The following is a 13,774-nucleotide window of genomic DNA, read 5'->3' as shown; positions in this document are numbered from 1 at the left end:
AAACTGAGCTTAGCGTGAAGATAGTGCAGCACTCAGAAAATCGGGAGTGTAGCAGGTGTACACCGCGTCAACCAATCAGCGTTCGCAAAATTGTAAATATTTTGGTTTTTATTCACACACACCAATGCAACTGCGCCGAAAATGTTCGTTTTTGTGGTGGAAAGTGTAGCACGAAGCGGTGTAGCACCGCCGCAAAAACGAAAACGACATTAGGTTGTTTTGACTAGAGTCAGTCCATATGTCGTTTTCGTTTTTGCGGCGGTGCTACACCGCTTCGTGCTACACTTTCCACCACAAAAACGAACATTTTCGGCGCAGTTGCATTGGTGTGTGTGAATAAAAACCAAAATATTTACAATTTTGCGAACGCTGATTGGTTGACGCGGTGTACACCTGCTACACTCCCGATTTTCTGAGTGCTGCACTATCTTGAGCGGTGCAGAAAAAGTGCTACACCGGTGCAGCACGAAAATCAAAAACGAACATTTTCGGTGCAAAAGTGCTGCACCGGTGTAGCACCACCGCAAAAACGAAAATGACATAAATTTGGGTTGATTTATTCTGTGTTCTGTTCGTGTTTTCTGCGCGCGCAATTTGAAATATTTCACCCCATGGGTCCATTTGATAAACTACGCGATGCATGGCGATCAAAAGTGGGCGGGCAATAAGGCGGGTTTTATTTTGTTTACAAACAACTTGATAGTGCCGCGAGAAATCAAAATCGCCGTCGTTTCGTCACGCAAGGCAATTTTTCGTGTTTTTTGTATTTAATTCAAATTTAATTTACGTGCTCCTGTAATGATTCAAAGTGAACCCAGTCGCGCGGCTCAAGTGAAATCACGTTTGCTTCAAAGCCACAACATAAAAGTGCTGGACGAATGGCTCACCGGGTGCGTGTCGTTCTGCCTGCAGGAGAACCCGAAAACCTCCAGCGAAGCTCTGTTCAAGTTTGCCTTCGATCAGTGGGTGTTGGCCGATCTGCAAGAGATCGGAGTGGCCTCGTTGCCGGAAACGGTCGAAACGGAAACCAAATGCTTTACGCTGAAGGGGATCTTCCCGCTGCAGTTAAACTACCTGATGGACATTTCGGAGCCGTGTTACGATCAGCTGAGGAATTTGTACAATGAAAAGCTAGACGAAGCGGACGATGAAGTGCAGATGCGCAAGAATCAAACTCAGCATGTTAGGAAACGGAGAATGCTTAAGCTGGAACTGACCGATGGTAAGCGAACGGTGATAGGAATGGAGCACAGTCCGATTGCTTCTTTGAATACAAAACTTCCACCTGGTGTGAAGGTTCTACTTAGCGGTCCGATTCGGTGCATCAATAAGGTGTTATTCCTCGAACCGAAAAATGTAAAGATTCTCGGTGGAGAGGTTGACACCCTGCTCATAACGAATGCCTTCGAGAATATCCTACTGAAACATTTGGGACAGCCACTGAAATCCAATCCGAAAACCAAATATGATGAAGTGGTTGTGACGGAAAAGAATCCGCATTCGAACTACAATAATATTCCATCGGTGCCGATGGTGTTTCCATCGCCAGCGAAACCGACGCTGAGTCGGTCGAGTAACAATCAGTATGATGATTGGGAAGACGACATGTTCCTGGGAATCAATCTGGATGGAATTGAAACCACCGGTAATGCCAATACGAGTAGAAACAATAAGGTATGTATCATCGATAGGCTTCATCGTGTAGGATTATTTAACCTTCTTTGGGCATTAACAAAAGTTACGAGATGCATTGGGGTCATTATGACCCAGAAATTCAAAATCTTATAGAATGATGATTTTTTTCCAACCAATTCATATGACCCCTGTCTTATTTGAAAGATAATTTCGTCAAGAATGTGTTGATATATTGAAAAGCTAGATGAACAGTGGTTCTGGGAACATTGGCCACCGGGAATCTGCTACACAAGGCACCATGTCGGTGTTGAATGGTAGGTACATCCTTGGAGGTGCATCACACAGCTCAGTGGAGAGCTAGGTATCAACTGGTAGGTAAATGGAAATAAATTGTAAATATGTTATACCTAGATTGAATAAAGGAGAGGCACTGAGCTGGTAGCGATATCAGTCAGTGCCTGGGTTTGGAGAACAAAGCCTCGCTTGTTTGTATTTCCAACAGTCGGACATGTAGGATAGCACTACATTTTGCCAGTATTATGAAATATCTCGCGTTCAGGACCAGTTAGAAGGCAAAGTCTTCGGCAAAGTTACTCAGAAGACTAAGAGCTTTCACATAGAAAACAATTTAGCTCGAAAACCACTCACTGCATGGCGCTAGTGTTCTTAGGAGCTTCTAGTTCAGTCTGAACGTCTTATATCTCGCGTTCTAGGCCACTTAGAAGGATCGATTGTTTGCTCTCCGCGTGAAGCGAACAATGGCGCAGCACTCCGGTGGGCATTACAAATCAAAGGTCATATTACTTATCAAAGTGAACCCTGACCCAACAATACCTTCCTTTCTAACAAGCACTCCTTTCTGCAGCCTTTGGTGGAGACGTGCGGTAAACGCCAACTTTCACATAACACAGGTTGTAACTAGTATTCCTTCCCTCTTCCAACCTGACTGCAAGGACGTGGCCGGCGCCGTTATTGTACCATTCAAGAGAGTCTCTGATGCGTGCACAGTGAGAATGTTGACCACTCCCAGTCAATTATTCAGTTTCGTTGTGCAAATGTCATTGATTCGGCAAACAGTTTCAAACAATAAATAAATCGCTTTCGCTCGTCGTATGTATGTATCTATGTACAACAGAGATGGTTATATTTGCGGTTTAGGGGAAGATGATATAAATTGATGAGATTTGAATTACCTTATGACAACTAAAATGCCGGGTCATTAATTGGCTCGGTAGCTTAGTTGGGCTGCAAAACGGTGAGTCGATAAGGAGAGCGTCCAACATAGCTCTGGTTCTCACAAGTTCCTACCTCAAGCTTCCACGGGTCAAGCGATGACAAAGACCGCCAGCTAAGACTTGTGTGCTTAACTGGTAGTGCAGCCTGGGCACTGTTGTCCTTCTGACTTCAGCTAGATTGAGGAGGTACGATTCGAGCGTCTGTTCATCAAGGAGGTGCGGCTCAAACAGCGTCTGTTCTGGCATCCAGCGGCTGAGTAAGAAACGCTGCACCACGCTCAGCTAGATCCAAGGTGGTAGCCCCATCAGCGTGGTCGTCCCAGTGTTGGTTGGGATGTTAAACAGAACTGGCACGATGGCCCTCCGGTGAGACAGGAGTATTGGCGTAGGCCCAATAAGCCATCTGTAAAAATCCCCATTGCGAATAACATAGGAGAAAATTCGACTCAAAAATATGGCCATACGTAGCACCTTTTTTCAACACAGCTTCCCTTATCGTTACACCTGGAGATTACCACAGCAGACGGAATCTCAAATCGACCACGCTCTGATTGACGGACGGCACTTCTCCGACATTATCGACGTCAGGGACCTATCGTGGCGCCAACATCGACTCCGACCACTATCTGGTGATGGTCAAACTGCGCCCAATACTCTCCGTCATCAACAATGTACGGTACCGGCGACCGCCACGGCACAACCTAGAGCGACTGAAGCAACCGGATGTCGCCTCAGGACTCCGACTGGAAGAAGCGGAGTGTGAAGAAATGAAACTGCTGTGCCGTTCCCAAGAAACACGGAAGTTCTATCAGAAGCTCAACGCATCCCGCAACGGCTTCGTGCCGCGAGCCGAAATATGCAGGGATAAAGACGGAGGCCTCTTGACAGACGGACATGAGGTGATCGAAAGGTGGAAGCAGCACTTCGATCAGCACCTGAATGGCGTGGAGAACGTAGGCACGGGAGCCCACGGCAACGGAGGAAACGACGACGCCAGTGCAGTGTAGGACGGAAATGAACCAACTCCCACGCTGAGGGAAGTAAAAGATACCATCCACCAGCTCAAAACAAACAAAGCAGCTGGTAAGGATGGTATCGCAGCTGAACTCATCAAGATGAGCCCAGCAAAGTTGGCCACCTGTCTGCATCGGCTGATAGTCAGGATCTGGGAAACCGAACAGCTACCGGAGGAGTGGAAGGAAGGGGTAATCTGCCCTATTTACAAAATAGGCGACTGTTGCGTACGCAAGATATGTTTTTGCCCACTGTGCGTAACCGGCGTTACCCACCCTATTTTTCTTCGCCCAATATTCGCTCATCCGCCTCTCCACACACCAGCTTACGCGCCAAATGTAGGATGAAGGAGAAGGAAAACTACCACGAGTCCTGCGCAGAAAATCTACCTACACCGAGATGCGTGGAGACCGCGTTTGCAGACAGGTTTCGACACGCAACACGCAGAAGCATCATCATCAGTATTTTTCAACCAGTGGTAGAAGCAACACGGAAATTAATAAAGTTTCAGTTAAGTTTTTTAATGTGAGCCAAGTAGTTTTTCTGGCCTAACCGCTCTATCACTACCGAAAGAACTTACAACGAACGATCCGATCCCGAACATATTGGTCCTAACGAACCGGATCCAGTGTCGTGAAAAGTGCCAAACCGACAATGCCGCTGGAGCATTCACCGAAGAAAACAACGAACGACCCCACGAATGGTACCGTCAACGACCAAGCCAACGACGTAGTGAATTTCCGAATGCAGCAAAACGCTTCCAACCAGCACCAAACGGAAATTGCCGCCGATGCCACGACGATGACACGCATCAAGTCGTTGTCACGCCAACGACATCACGTGCTGAACAAAGTGTTCCGCATCAAGGAATCATTGGACCGCCAACTCGGATTGCCTGACCTGGAAGTGTTGCTGTGCAATTTGCAGTCGGCATACGCGGAATTTGCCGGTTTCCACAGCCAGATTGTTGCCGTTATCCCGGATGAAGCGATGGAACAAGAGGAAGAAAACTACGTACAATTCGAAGCCCTGTACAATGTGACGTTCGCTGGAGTGAAGAAACGCATCATGAATCAACATGTCCAACCAGCTCCACAAGTTGTCATCCTTCAGCAACCTTTGAAGGCGCCCATTCCAACGTTTGATGGCGACTATGCAAACTGGCCTTAATTCAAGGCCATGTTCCAAGACGTCATTGCGCTTTCACGTGATACTGATGCGGTTAAACTGTATCATCTCGACAAGGCGCTGGTGGGAGCAGCTCAGGGAATACTCGACACGAAGACGCTGAACGAAGGTAACTATGCCCACGCTTGGCGTATTCTAATCGACAGGTACGAGAATCAACGGATGATAGTCGAGACTCACATCCGTGGTCTCTTATCGCTGAAGAAGATGACGTCCCAATCCAGCAAGGAGCTCCAACGCCTGGTCGACGAGTGTACGAAGCACGTCGAGAGTTTGGAATACCAGAACCAGCAACTCCTGGGAGTGTCCGAGCTGGTGGTGGTGTACCTGCTCACATCCGCCCTAGACGATTCAACGAGGTTGCAATGGGAGCAATCTCTAGCATCGAGCACCGATTTGCCAGCATACGAAGAAACGGTAAACTTCCTAAAATCCCAGTGCAAGGTGCTGGAAAGATGGGAAGCCGCCCGTTCAACAACGACTACGAAGACAAACTCCGAACCGAAACAACCAACGACGAAGCCGAAGCTTGCTAGCCAGCAAGTGCACGCAGCGGCAACATCGAACCAGGAAACGAAGGACAAGTGCGACTTTTGCGGCGGTTTTCACTGGAATTACCAATGCAGTAAGTTAAACGCACTGTCTGCCATCGATCGAATGGAGAAAGTGAAAGCAGCGGGCATTTGCTTTAATTGCCTGCGAAAGGGGCATCAGGTGAAGAATTGCCCGTCGCCAAAATCCTGCCAAAAGTGCCAACGTCGGCACCACACACAACTGCACGACGATGATACCAATGTGACACCGGAGTCCAAATCCACAGCAGCTTCAACCATCCCTGAAGACCACCTGGAGCAGACCGGCGAGTCTGTTTCATCCGCATCGAAACCTATCCCGACGAGCGAGCATCCGGTGTCCACCAGTTGCTCGTGCCAAAACGCCCAGTCACCGAAAACCGTTTTGTTGCTCACTGCGGTAATCTTGGTGAGTGATGAGACGGGCCAACAGCAGAAGTGCCGCGTTCTTCTGGACAGCGGTTCCCAGGTGAATTTCATCAGCGAGAAGATGGCCAACTCCCTTGGCATCCGAAGACAACCCGCCGGTGTGCCGATCGCCGGCATAAACAACATTCGAACGACCGCTCGTGATAAGATCGAGGTAAGAATTCATTCTCGTTGCAGCGAATACCACACCAGGTTGGAGTGCCTGGTAATTCCGAAAGTGACTGGAACCATCCCGGCCAAATCCATTGACACCACAAGTTGGAACATCCCTGCGGGCATTCAACTGGCCGATCCGACTTTCTTCCGGGCCGATAGCATTGACATGCTAATCGGAGCAGAGCTGTTCTTCAAAATATTGAAGCCCGGACACATCATTATCGAGGAACGATTACCAGAGCTCCGAGAGTCACACTTTGGGTGGCTCGTAGCAGGTGCAATTCAAGCCGACCCATCATCAGACAACGTCCGATACTCTCAAGTGGCATCGATCGAGGATGTCGCTGATTCAATCCACAAGTTTTGGGAGGTTGAAGAAGTACCGAACACCACATCGATGTCATCTGACGAACAGCAGTGCGAAGAACATTTTGTTTCGACGTACTATCGCGAACCGAACGGAAGGTTTGTGGTTCGACTACCGATCAAGAGCAACGTCAACGAGTTGGAAAGCTGCCGTTCGCTAGCACTGAAGCGTTTCTACATGCTAGAGAACAGACTGCAGCGGAATCCCGAACTTAAGGCACAGTACGTAAGATTCATCAACGAATACCACGAGCTCGGGCACTGCCGAGTGATAGATGAGAAAGACGACGACGCAAGCCAGAACACGTATTATCTTCCACACCATGCCGTTCTCCGCCCTAGCAGCTCCACGACGAAGTGCAGGGTGGTATTCGATGCGAGTGCCAAATCAGCTGAAGACCACTTGTCCCTCAACGATGTTCTGCTGGTAGGACCGGTGGTGCAGAGTGAGCTGTACGACATCTTGCTACGTGCTCGAATGCACCGGTACGTTTTTTCGGCAGACATTGCAAAAATGTACCGGCAGGTTCGTATGCATCCCGATGACACCCGATTCCTGCGAATTTTTTGGAGAGACGATCCGACGAAACCACTGACGGTTCTGGAATTGACAACCGTCACTTACGGAACTGCATCCGCTCCGTTTCAAGCAACAAGGTGCCTGAATCAACTCGCCGACGATGAACGACAAGAATTCCCCTTAGCAGCGGATATCGTGACAAAGGATTGCTATGTGGACGACATCCTCTCTGGTGCAGACACACTGGAGGAAGCCATCGAATCGCAGTGCCAACTGAAGGACATGCTGTGCAAGGGTGGTTTTCCAATCCACAAATGGTGCTCCAATTCACCGGAGCTCCTCGAGCGAATTCCCGAAGCCGAGAGGGAGCATACGACGAATATCGAAGACAACGACATTAACCAGGTAATAAAAATTCTTGGTTTACTCTGGGACCCATCAACAGACGAATTGCTACCGGCCGGAATCCCAAGGTCGGCAAATGAAGACAATCGACCAGCAACGAAGCGTATCATCTACTCCGAAGTAGCAAAACTTTTCGACCCGCTTGGATTGTTTGCACCCACCATCGTTCTCGCAAAGTTGCTTGTGCAGCAGCTTTGGCGAACCCAGAAGGGCTGGGATGATCCACTTGACGACAATACCAATCAACAATGGATCAGACTGAGGCAGTCGTTACCATTACTGAGAGAATTTCCGATTCCACGCCAAGTCACCGTCAATGAAGCCATATCGTTTGAACTGCACGGGTTTGCTGATGCCTCCAATGTGGCATTTGGAGCGTGCATCTACATTCGCAGCATCCAGTCCGACGGTTCTGCCACGTCACGTTTGCTAACCAGCAAATCTAAGGTGGCACCACTACGAGAAGTATCCATCCCACGCAAGGAATTGTGCGCCGCGCTCCTGCTTGCTCGCTTGTTGGTAAGAGTACTTTCGGCCATTCCGACGAATTTTCAACGTGTGCATAACATCCGACAGCGAAATTGTTTTGGCCTGGCTGAAGAAGCACCCCGGCCAACTAGAAGTATTCGTCCGCAACCGAGTTGCAGAAATACAACGTCTTACTGAAGGCCATCCGTGGAACTACATCCGATCATCATTGAACCCAGCTGATATCGTTTCGAGGGGACAGTCACCCGTCGAGTTAGTCACTAGCGCTCTTTGGTGGGATGGTCCCACATTCCTTGAAGCACCGGTTCTCAACATCGAGGCACCCGAAGAAATTCCCGACGGCGAACTTCCAGAAATGAAGCCCAATACCGTGGTAACAATGGTTTCGTTCCAGGAGCAGTATCCCGAACTAACGAAGTATAGCTCATTCCGTACGTTGCAACGAGTCATCGCATGGGTTTTGCGCTTCAAGAACAACTCTCGTAAGAGGATATCCGAACGTGTTCTGGATCGACACTTGACCGTTAGCGAGCTGCGTCAATCTCTGCTGGTCATTTTGCGCGTTGTTCAGCAGGTGGAGCTGGGCGACGAAATACGTCGAATCGAATCCAACGTTGCGTGTAAGCGGTTACAGGATCTTCATCCGACCTTCGAAGACAACCTTCTACGAGTGGGTGGAAGGCTCACCCAGTCACGATTGCCTGAAGCAGCAAAACATCAAATTATCCTGCCCAACAAAAATCCAGTCACGGAGTCGCTGATACGAGCATTGCACGAAGAGCATTTGCACGTAGGACCTGCAGGACTGTTGTCAGCCTTGAGACAGCGGTTTTGGTTGTTGAACGCCCGTTCGACAATAAGGAAGGTGATCAGGTCATGCGTCAAGTGCTTCCGAACAAATCCATCCGACGTTTCCCAGTTGATGGGAGAGCTACCGAAGCAACGCGTGACACCATCGCCGCCATTCAGCGTCACCGGCGTCGATTACGCTGGTCCAATGCTGGTGAAGCAAGGATCGTATCGACCGAAGGTGGTCAAATCGTACATCGCCGTTTTCGTTTGCATGTCCACTAAGGCCGTACATCTTGAGTTGGTGTCGGACTTGACAACCGACGCTTTCATCGCTGCTTTGCAACGCTTCGTAAGCCGCCGGGGAATTGTGTTGGAGATGCACTCCGATAATGCAACAAATTTTCATGGCGCTCAGCATGAACTGCATCATCTCTACGAGCTGTTTCAGAAGGAGCATGAAGTCGACCGCATCGTTCGATATTGCCAAACGAAGGAAATCGAGTGGCAGTTCATCCCGCCTGACGCACCAGAATTCGGCGGTTTATGGGAGGCCGCCGTCAAAAGCACGAAGAATCACCTGAAAAGAGTAATAGGAAATGTTACTCTGACGTTCGAGGAAATGTTTACAACGCTGTGTGAGATTGAAGCGATTCTCAATTCTCGCCCACTATTTGCCGTTTACAACGACCCAGCCGACCCCGAAGTCATCACGCCGTCGCATTACTTGATCGGCCGTCCAATGACGGCAATTCCGGAGCCGACCTACACTGACGTGAAGATCAACCGTCTGTCCCGTTGGCAGCACGTTCAATTGATGCGAGAGCATTTTTGGAGAGCCTGGTCCAGGGACTATTTGTCGAGTCTGCAGCCAAGGAAGAAGAACAAAATGGAGGTCGCAAATCTGCGGTCAGGTATGATAGTACTCATCCACGACAAGAACCAACCACCGCTACATTGGAAGCTTGGCCGTGTGACGGCCGTGTACCCTGGACCCGACGGCTTGGTACGAGCTGTTGATGTGTTCAGCGAAGGATCCACTTTTCGTCGTGCTCTCACGAAGCTGTCAATCCTGCCTATCGAAGATAACAAAGCCAACTAGATACAACAAATAGTTTGAACCGAAGGTCCACCGGGGGGGTGTATGTTGCGTACGCAAGATATGTTTTTGCCCACTGTGCGTAACCGGCGTTACCCACCCTATTTTTCTTCGCCCAATATTCGCTCATCCGCCTCTCCACACACCAGCTTACGCGCCAAATGTAGGATGAAGGAGAAGGAAAACTACCACGAGTCCTGCGCAGAAAATCTACCTACACCGAGATGCGTGGAGACCGCGTTTGCAGACAGGTTTCGACACGCAACACGCAGAAGCATCATCATCAGTATTTTTCAACCAGTGGTAGAAGCAACACGGAAATTAATAAAGTTTCAGTTAAGTTTTTTAATGTGAGCCAAGTAGTTTTTCTGGCCTAACCGCTCTATCACTACCGAAAGAACTTACAACGAACGATCCGATCCCGAACAGCGACCATTTGGAATGTGAGAACATCAGGGCGATCACTATTTTGAATGCTGCCTACAAAGGGCTATCCCAGATCATCTACCGTCGTATGTCACCTAAAACGAATGAGTTCGTGGGAAGTTATCAAGCCGGCTTCATCGACGGCCGGTCGACACTGGACCAGATCTTTACAGTACGGCAAATCCTCCAGAAATGTCGTGAATACCAGCTCCCAACGCATCACCTGTTCTTCGACTTCAAAGCGGCATACGACAGTATCGACCGCGCAGAGCTATGGAGAATCATGGACGAAAACGGCTTTCCTGGGAAGCTGACTAGACTGATTAAAGCAACGATGAACGGAGTGCAAAACTGCGTAAGGGTTTCGAGTGAACTATCCAATTCATTCGAATCACGCCGGGGGACTGCGACAAGGTGATGGACTCTCATGTCTACTCTTCAACATCGCTCTGGAAGGTGTGATGCGACGAGCCGGACTCAACAGCCGGGGAACGATTTTCACAAAATCCGGCCAATTTGTGTGCTTTGCGGACGACATGGACATTATTGCCAGAACATTTGGAACGGTGGCAGAGCTGTACACCCGCTTGAAACGCGAAGCAGCAAAGGTCGGACTGGTGGTGAATGCCTCGAAAACAAAGTACATGCTGGTAGGCGGATCCGAACACGACTGGATCCGTCTGGGTAGTAATGTTACGATAGACGGGGATACTTACGAGGTGGTGGAGGAATTCGTCTACCTCGGATCCTTACTGATGGCTGACAACAACGTGAGCCGTAAAATTCGGAGGCGCATCATCAGCGGAAGTCGGGCCTGCTACGGGCTCCAAAAGAAACTGCGGTCGAAAAAGATTCACCCACGCACCAAATGCACCATGTACAAAACGCTAATAAGGGAGCGTCCATAAATTACGTCACGCAAAAATTGCCAATTTTCAACCCCCCCTCCCCCCTATGTCACACTTTTTGTATGAGACCTCTCAAATTTTTGTATGGGTTGTCACACTTTACTGAACCCCCCCTCCCCCCTAAAAGCGTGACGTAATTTATGGACGTTCCCTAAGACCGGTGGTCCTCTACGGGCACGAGACATGGACCATGCTCGAGGAGGACCTGCAAGCACTCGGAGTTTTCGAGCGACGCGTGCTAAGGACGATCTTCGGCGGTGTGCAGGAGAACGGTGTGTGGCGGAGAAGGATGAACTACGAGCTCGCTGCACTTTACGACGAACCCAGCATCCAGAAGGTGGCCAAAGCCGGAAGGATACGGTGGGCAAGGCATATTGTAAGAATGCCGGACAACCCTGCAAAGCTGGTTTTTGCAACTGAATCCGGTTGGCACAAGAAGGCGTGCTAATTTTCGGCGGAATTCGTGAAGGATTACTTGGTCAAATTCCCCATATTCTTAGCTACGTCACTGATACTCTGTGCCGTTGAAATTCTTCACGAACTGCACTGACGCTGGCGACTGGTTGACTGCTGATCTTCGTTGGGTATCTTGATCTGGTGGAACATCTCTTACAGGAGACGATCGCCACCGGGAATTGTCGGAAGCGAGAAAGTACACCTAGCAGCGAAGTCGGCAGGTCCTGTCCTTTCAGGAATTTCGAGTCGCCGACCTTTGCCGCGACACGTCTCAAATTAATCGAAGCTTGTTGGGTTTTTGCGGGTTGATCATGATTCCTAGAGCCCAAAATAAAGTTATACATTTAATGGCAATAAAAATAATGCTATATTCAACCGTTTCAGATTAAACCCCCGGAACAAGTTCCCACCGTCAGTACCCTGATGGACGATGACGACGACCTGCAGATAATCGAACTGCCCGGGGAAGAAATTATGAACCATCAGGTTTCCTCTACCAAAACTTCTCAACCTTCACCACCAGCCACGAGGCCCAAGAGGCCAACCTACAGGTTGCCCTCGTTCGATGAACCAGATGACGACATCGATGCCCTCAACTCGCTCGAAGATGAAATTAGAAACGAACAACAGCAGAATCAACGTGCTCCGTATATCGATGACGATGAAATGGAAATACCCGAGTCCCCTCCGGCGGTATTGAACCAGCAAGCCAAACGGCCACGTACAGAAGTTCCTGCCAGCAAACCGGCAAAGCAATCGAATACCATACACGACAGCCAACAGCCTTCCACCAGCAAAACCATCGACAAATGCTCCGTTTCGGCACTATTCGGAGACTGCCTGGACGATGTGTTCGAGGCGGAGCAAATACAGCCTCCGAGTCTATTCGGACGGGATAGCATCCTGTCGCCACGGTATCAGTTCCAAATCGAGGGCTACAGTTTGGTGACGGTGGATCAGATCAGCAAACTGACCGATGCCGAACGGGACCAGCGGACTTTTGTGGTGTTCGGAGAGGTGGAGAACGTCTCCGAACGGATTCGCATTGCGGACGATTGCTGGAAGCTGGGCATCATGGTGACGGACCGCTCGGAACGGGTTTTGGCGGTAAGTGGGAGATGTTCGATGAGTAGCAATTGGGATATATGAAGGTAATTGCTATGTTTCAGGTTCGCGTCCATACGACTGTTACCAGTAAGATGGTTGGATACGAGGCAAGTGAAATTCAACAAATGAAACGAGCGAAAGACCCGCAAGTGATGAAATTAGTGGAAGAGGTAAGTTGGAACCTTGTGTCAGTTTATTTGTAGCAGATTTGATAACTCCTTTTCATTCAGATGCTGACCAACTTTAAAAACATACTGCAAGAACTGCGAACTTTTATGCGAGTACGATACCATCAAGGTAACGATTTCCCCGAGATAATGGAACTGTATGAATGCACACGTGCTCGCGTGTCGGTTTTAACTAGCAAAATTCACAAAGAAAAGCTCAAACACTTATTAGAAATTATGCCGCAAGAGGGCGATTTAGAAAGGTGATACTTTTTCAAGTTATGAGATAAAAAGCGTTTTCAATGTTTGGTTCAAATATACTCTGTTAAAATTATTCGCCTTCGATGCATTTGTTTGGTCTCTTATTTTGCTTCGAAACATATTTCACGAGTATTGAGCTACAGTAGACGTTCGATAACTGCAACATGTTTACGTTTCACTTAGCGAACGAAATTCGGAAACTGCAACGACTAACAGATGTCAACTAGAGTGACTTCCAGTCACTCTAATGTCAACAAGTTGTCAAACGGCAAAAAATAACCGTGAACGTGATCCGACTGTTCATTTGGGCTAACATGGTGCACCATTTTGACGTTTGGCGGTGCGATCTTGGGTGCGATAACTACAAATTTGTTGCATTTACCGGACTTGCTGGTGAAAAGCATTGCAGTGGAACCGTTTGCACTGACCGAACATCTACTGTACTTTACTTTCAGTTGCAATTTTTGACATCCAGTACGCCGGTGGTTTAACCTACACAATGGCATGTGGACATGAATGAACTAAGCGTAATAATAGCAACATCAACATTTC

The 13,774-nt window shown here is 48.8% G+C and overlaps 1 protein-coding gene across 1 annotated transcript; it reads left to right on the top strand.

Moving 5' to 3' along the window:
• The first annotated feature begins 691 nt into the window (after positions 1–691).
• On the top strand, positions 692–13,295 carry LOC134284181 (recQ-mediated genome instability protein 1-like). The gene is made up of 4 exons (XM_062842605.1): positions 692–1,674; positions 12,072–12,794; positions 12,857–12,964; positions 13,025–13,295. Exons 1-4 carry the CDS (start codon positions 799–801, stop codon positions 13,226–13,228), a joined length of 1,911 nt encoding a protein of 636 aa, XP_062698589.1. The 5' UTR covers positions 692–798; the 3' UTR covers positions 13,229–13,295.
• The last annotated feature ends 479 nt before the right edge of the window (positions 13,296–13,774 follow it).

Source organism: Aedes albopictus, chromosome 3, assembly GCF_035046485.1.
Source record: "Aedes albopictus strain Foshan chromosome 3, AalbF5, whole genome shotgun sequence".
In the NCBI taxonomy this organism is placed as follows: domain Eukaryota; kingdom Metazoa; phylum Arthropoda; class Insecta; order Diptera; family Culicidae; genus Aedes; species Aedes albopictus.
Note: the sequence above shows the minus strand (reverse complement) of the source record. Positions and strands in the feature narration are given on the sequence as shown.

Bases quoted from the DNA above. Each gene is read 5' to 3' on its own strand.
- LOC134284181 (XM_062842605.1), top strand. From the start codon at position 799: ATGATTCAAAGTGAACCCAGTCGCGCGGCTCAAGTGAAATCACGTTTG. The intron at 12,795-12,856 runs GTAAGTGGGAGA...GCTATGTTTCAG, and splicing joins GCTCGGAACGGGTTTTGGCG to GTTCGCGTCCATACGACTGT. The intron at 12,965-13,024 runs GTAAGTTGGAAC...CTTTTCATTCAG, and splicing joins TGATGAAATTAGTGGAAGAG to ATGCTGACCAACTTTAAAAA.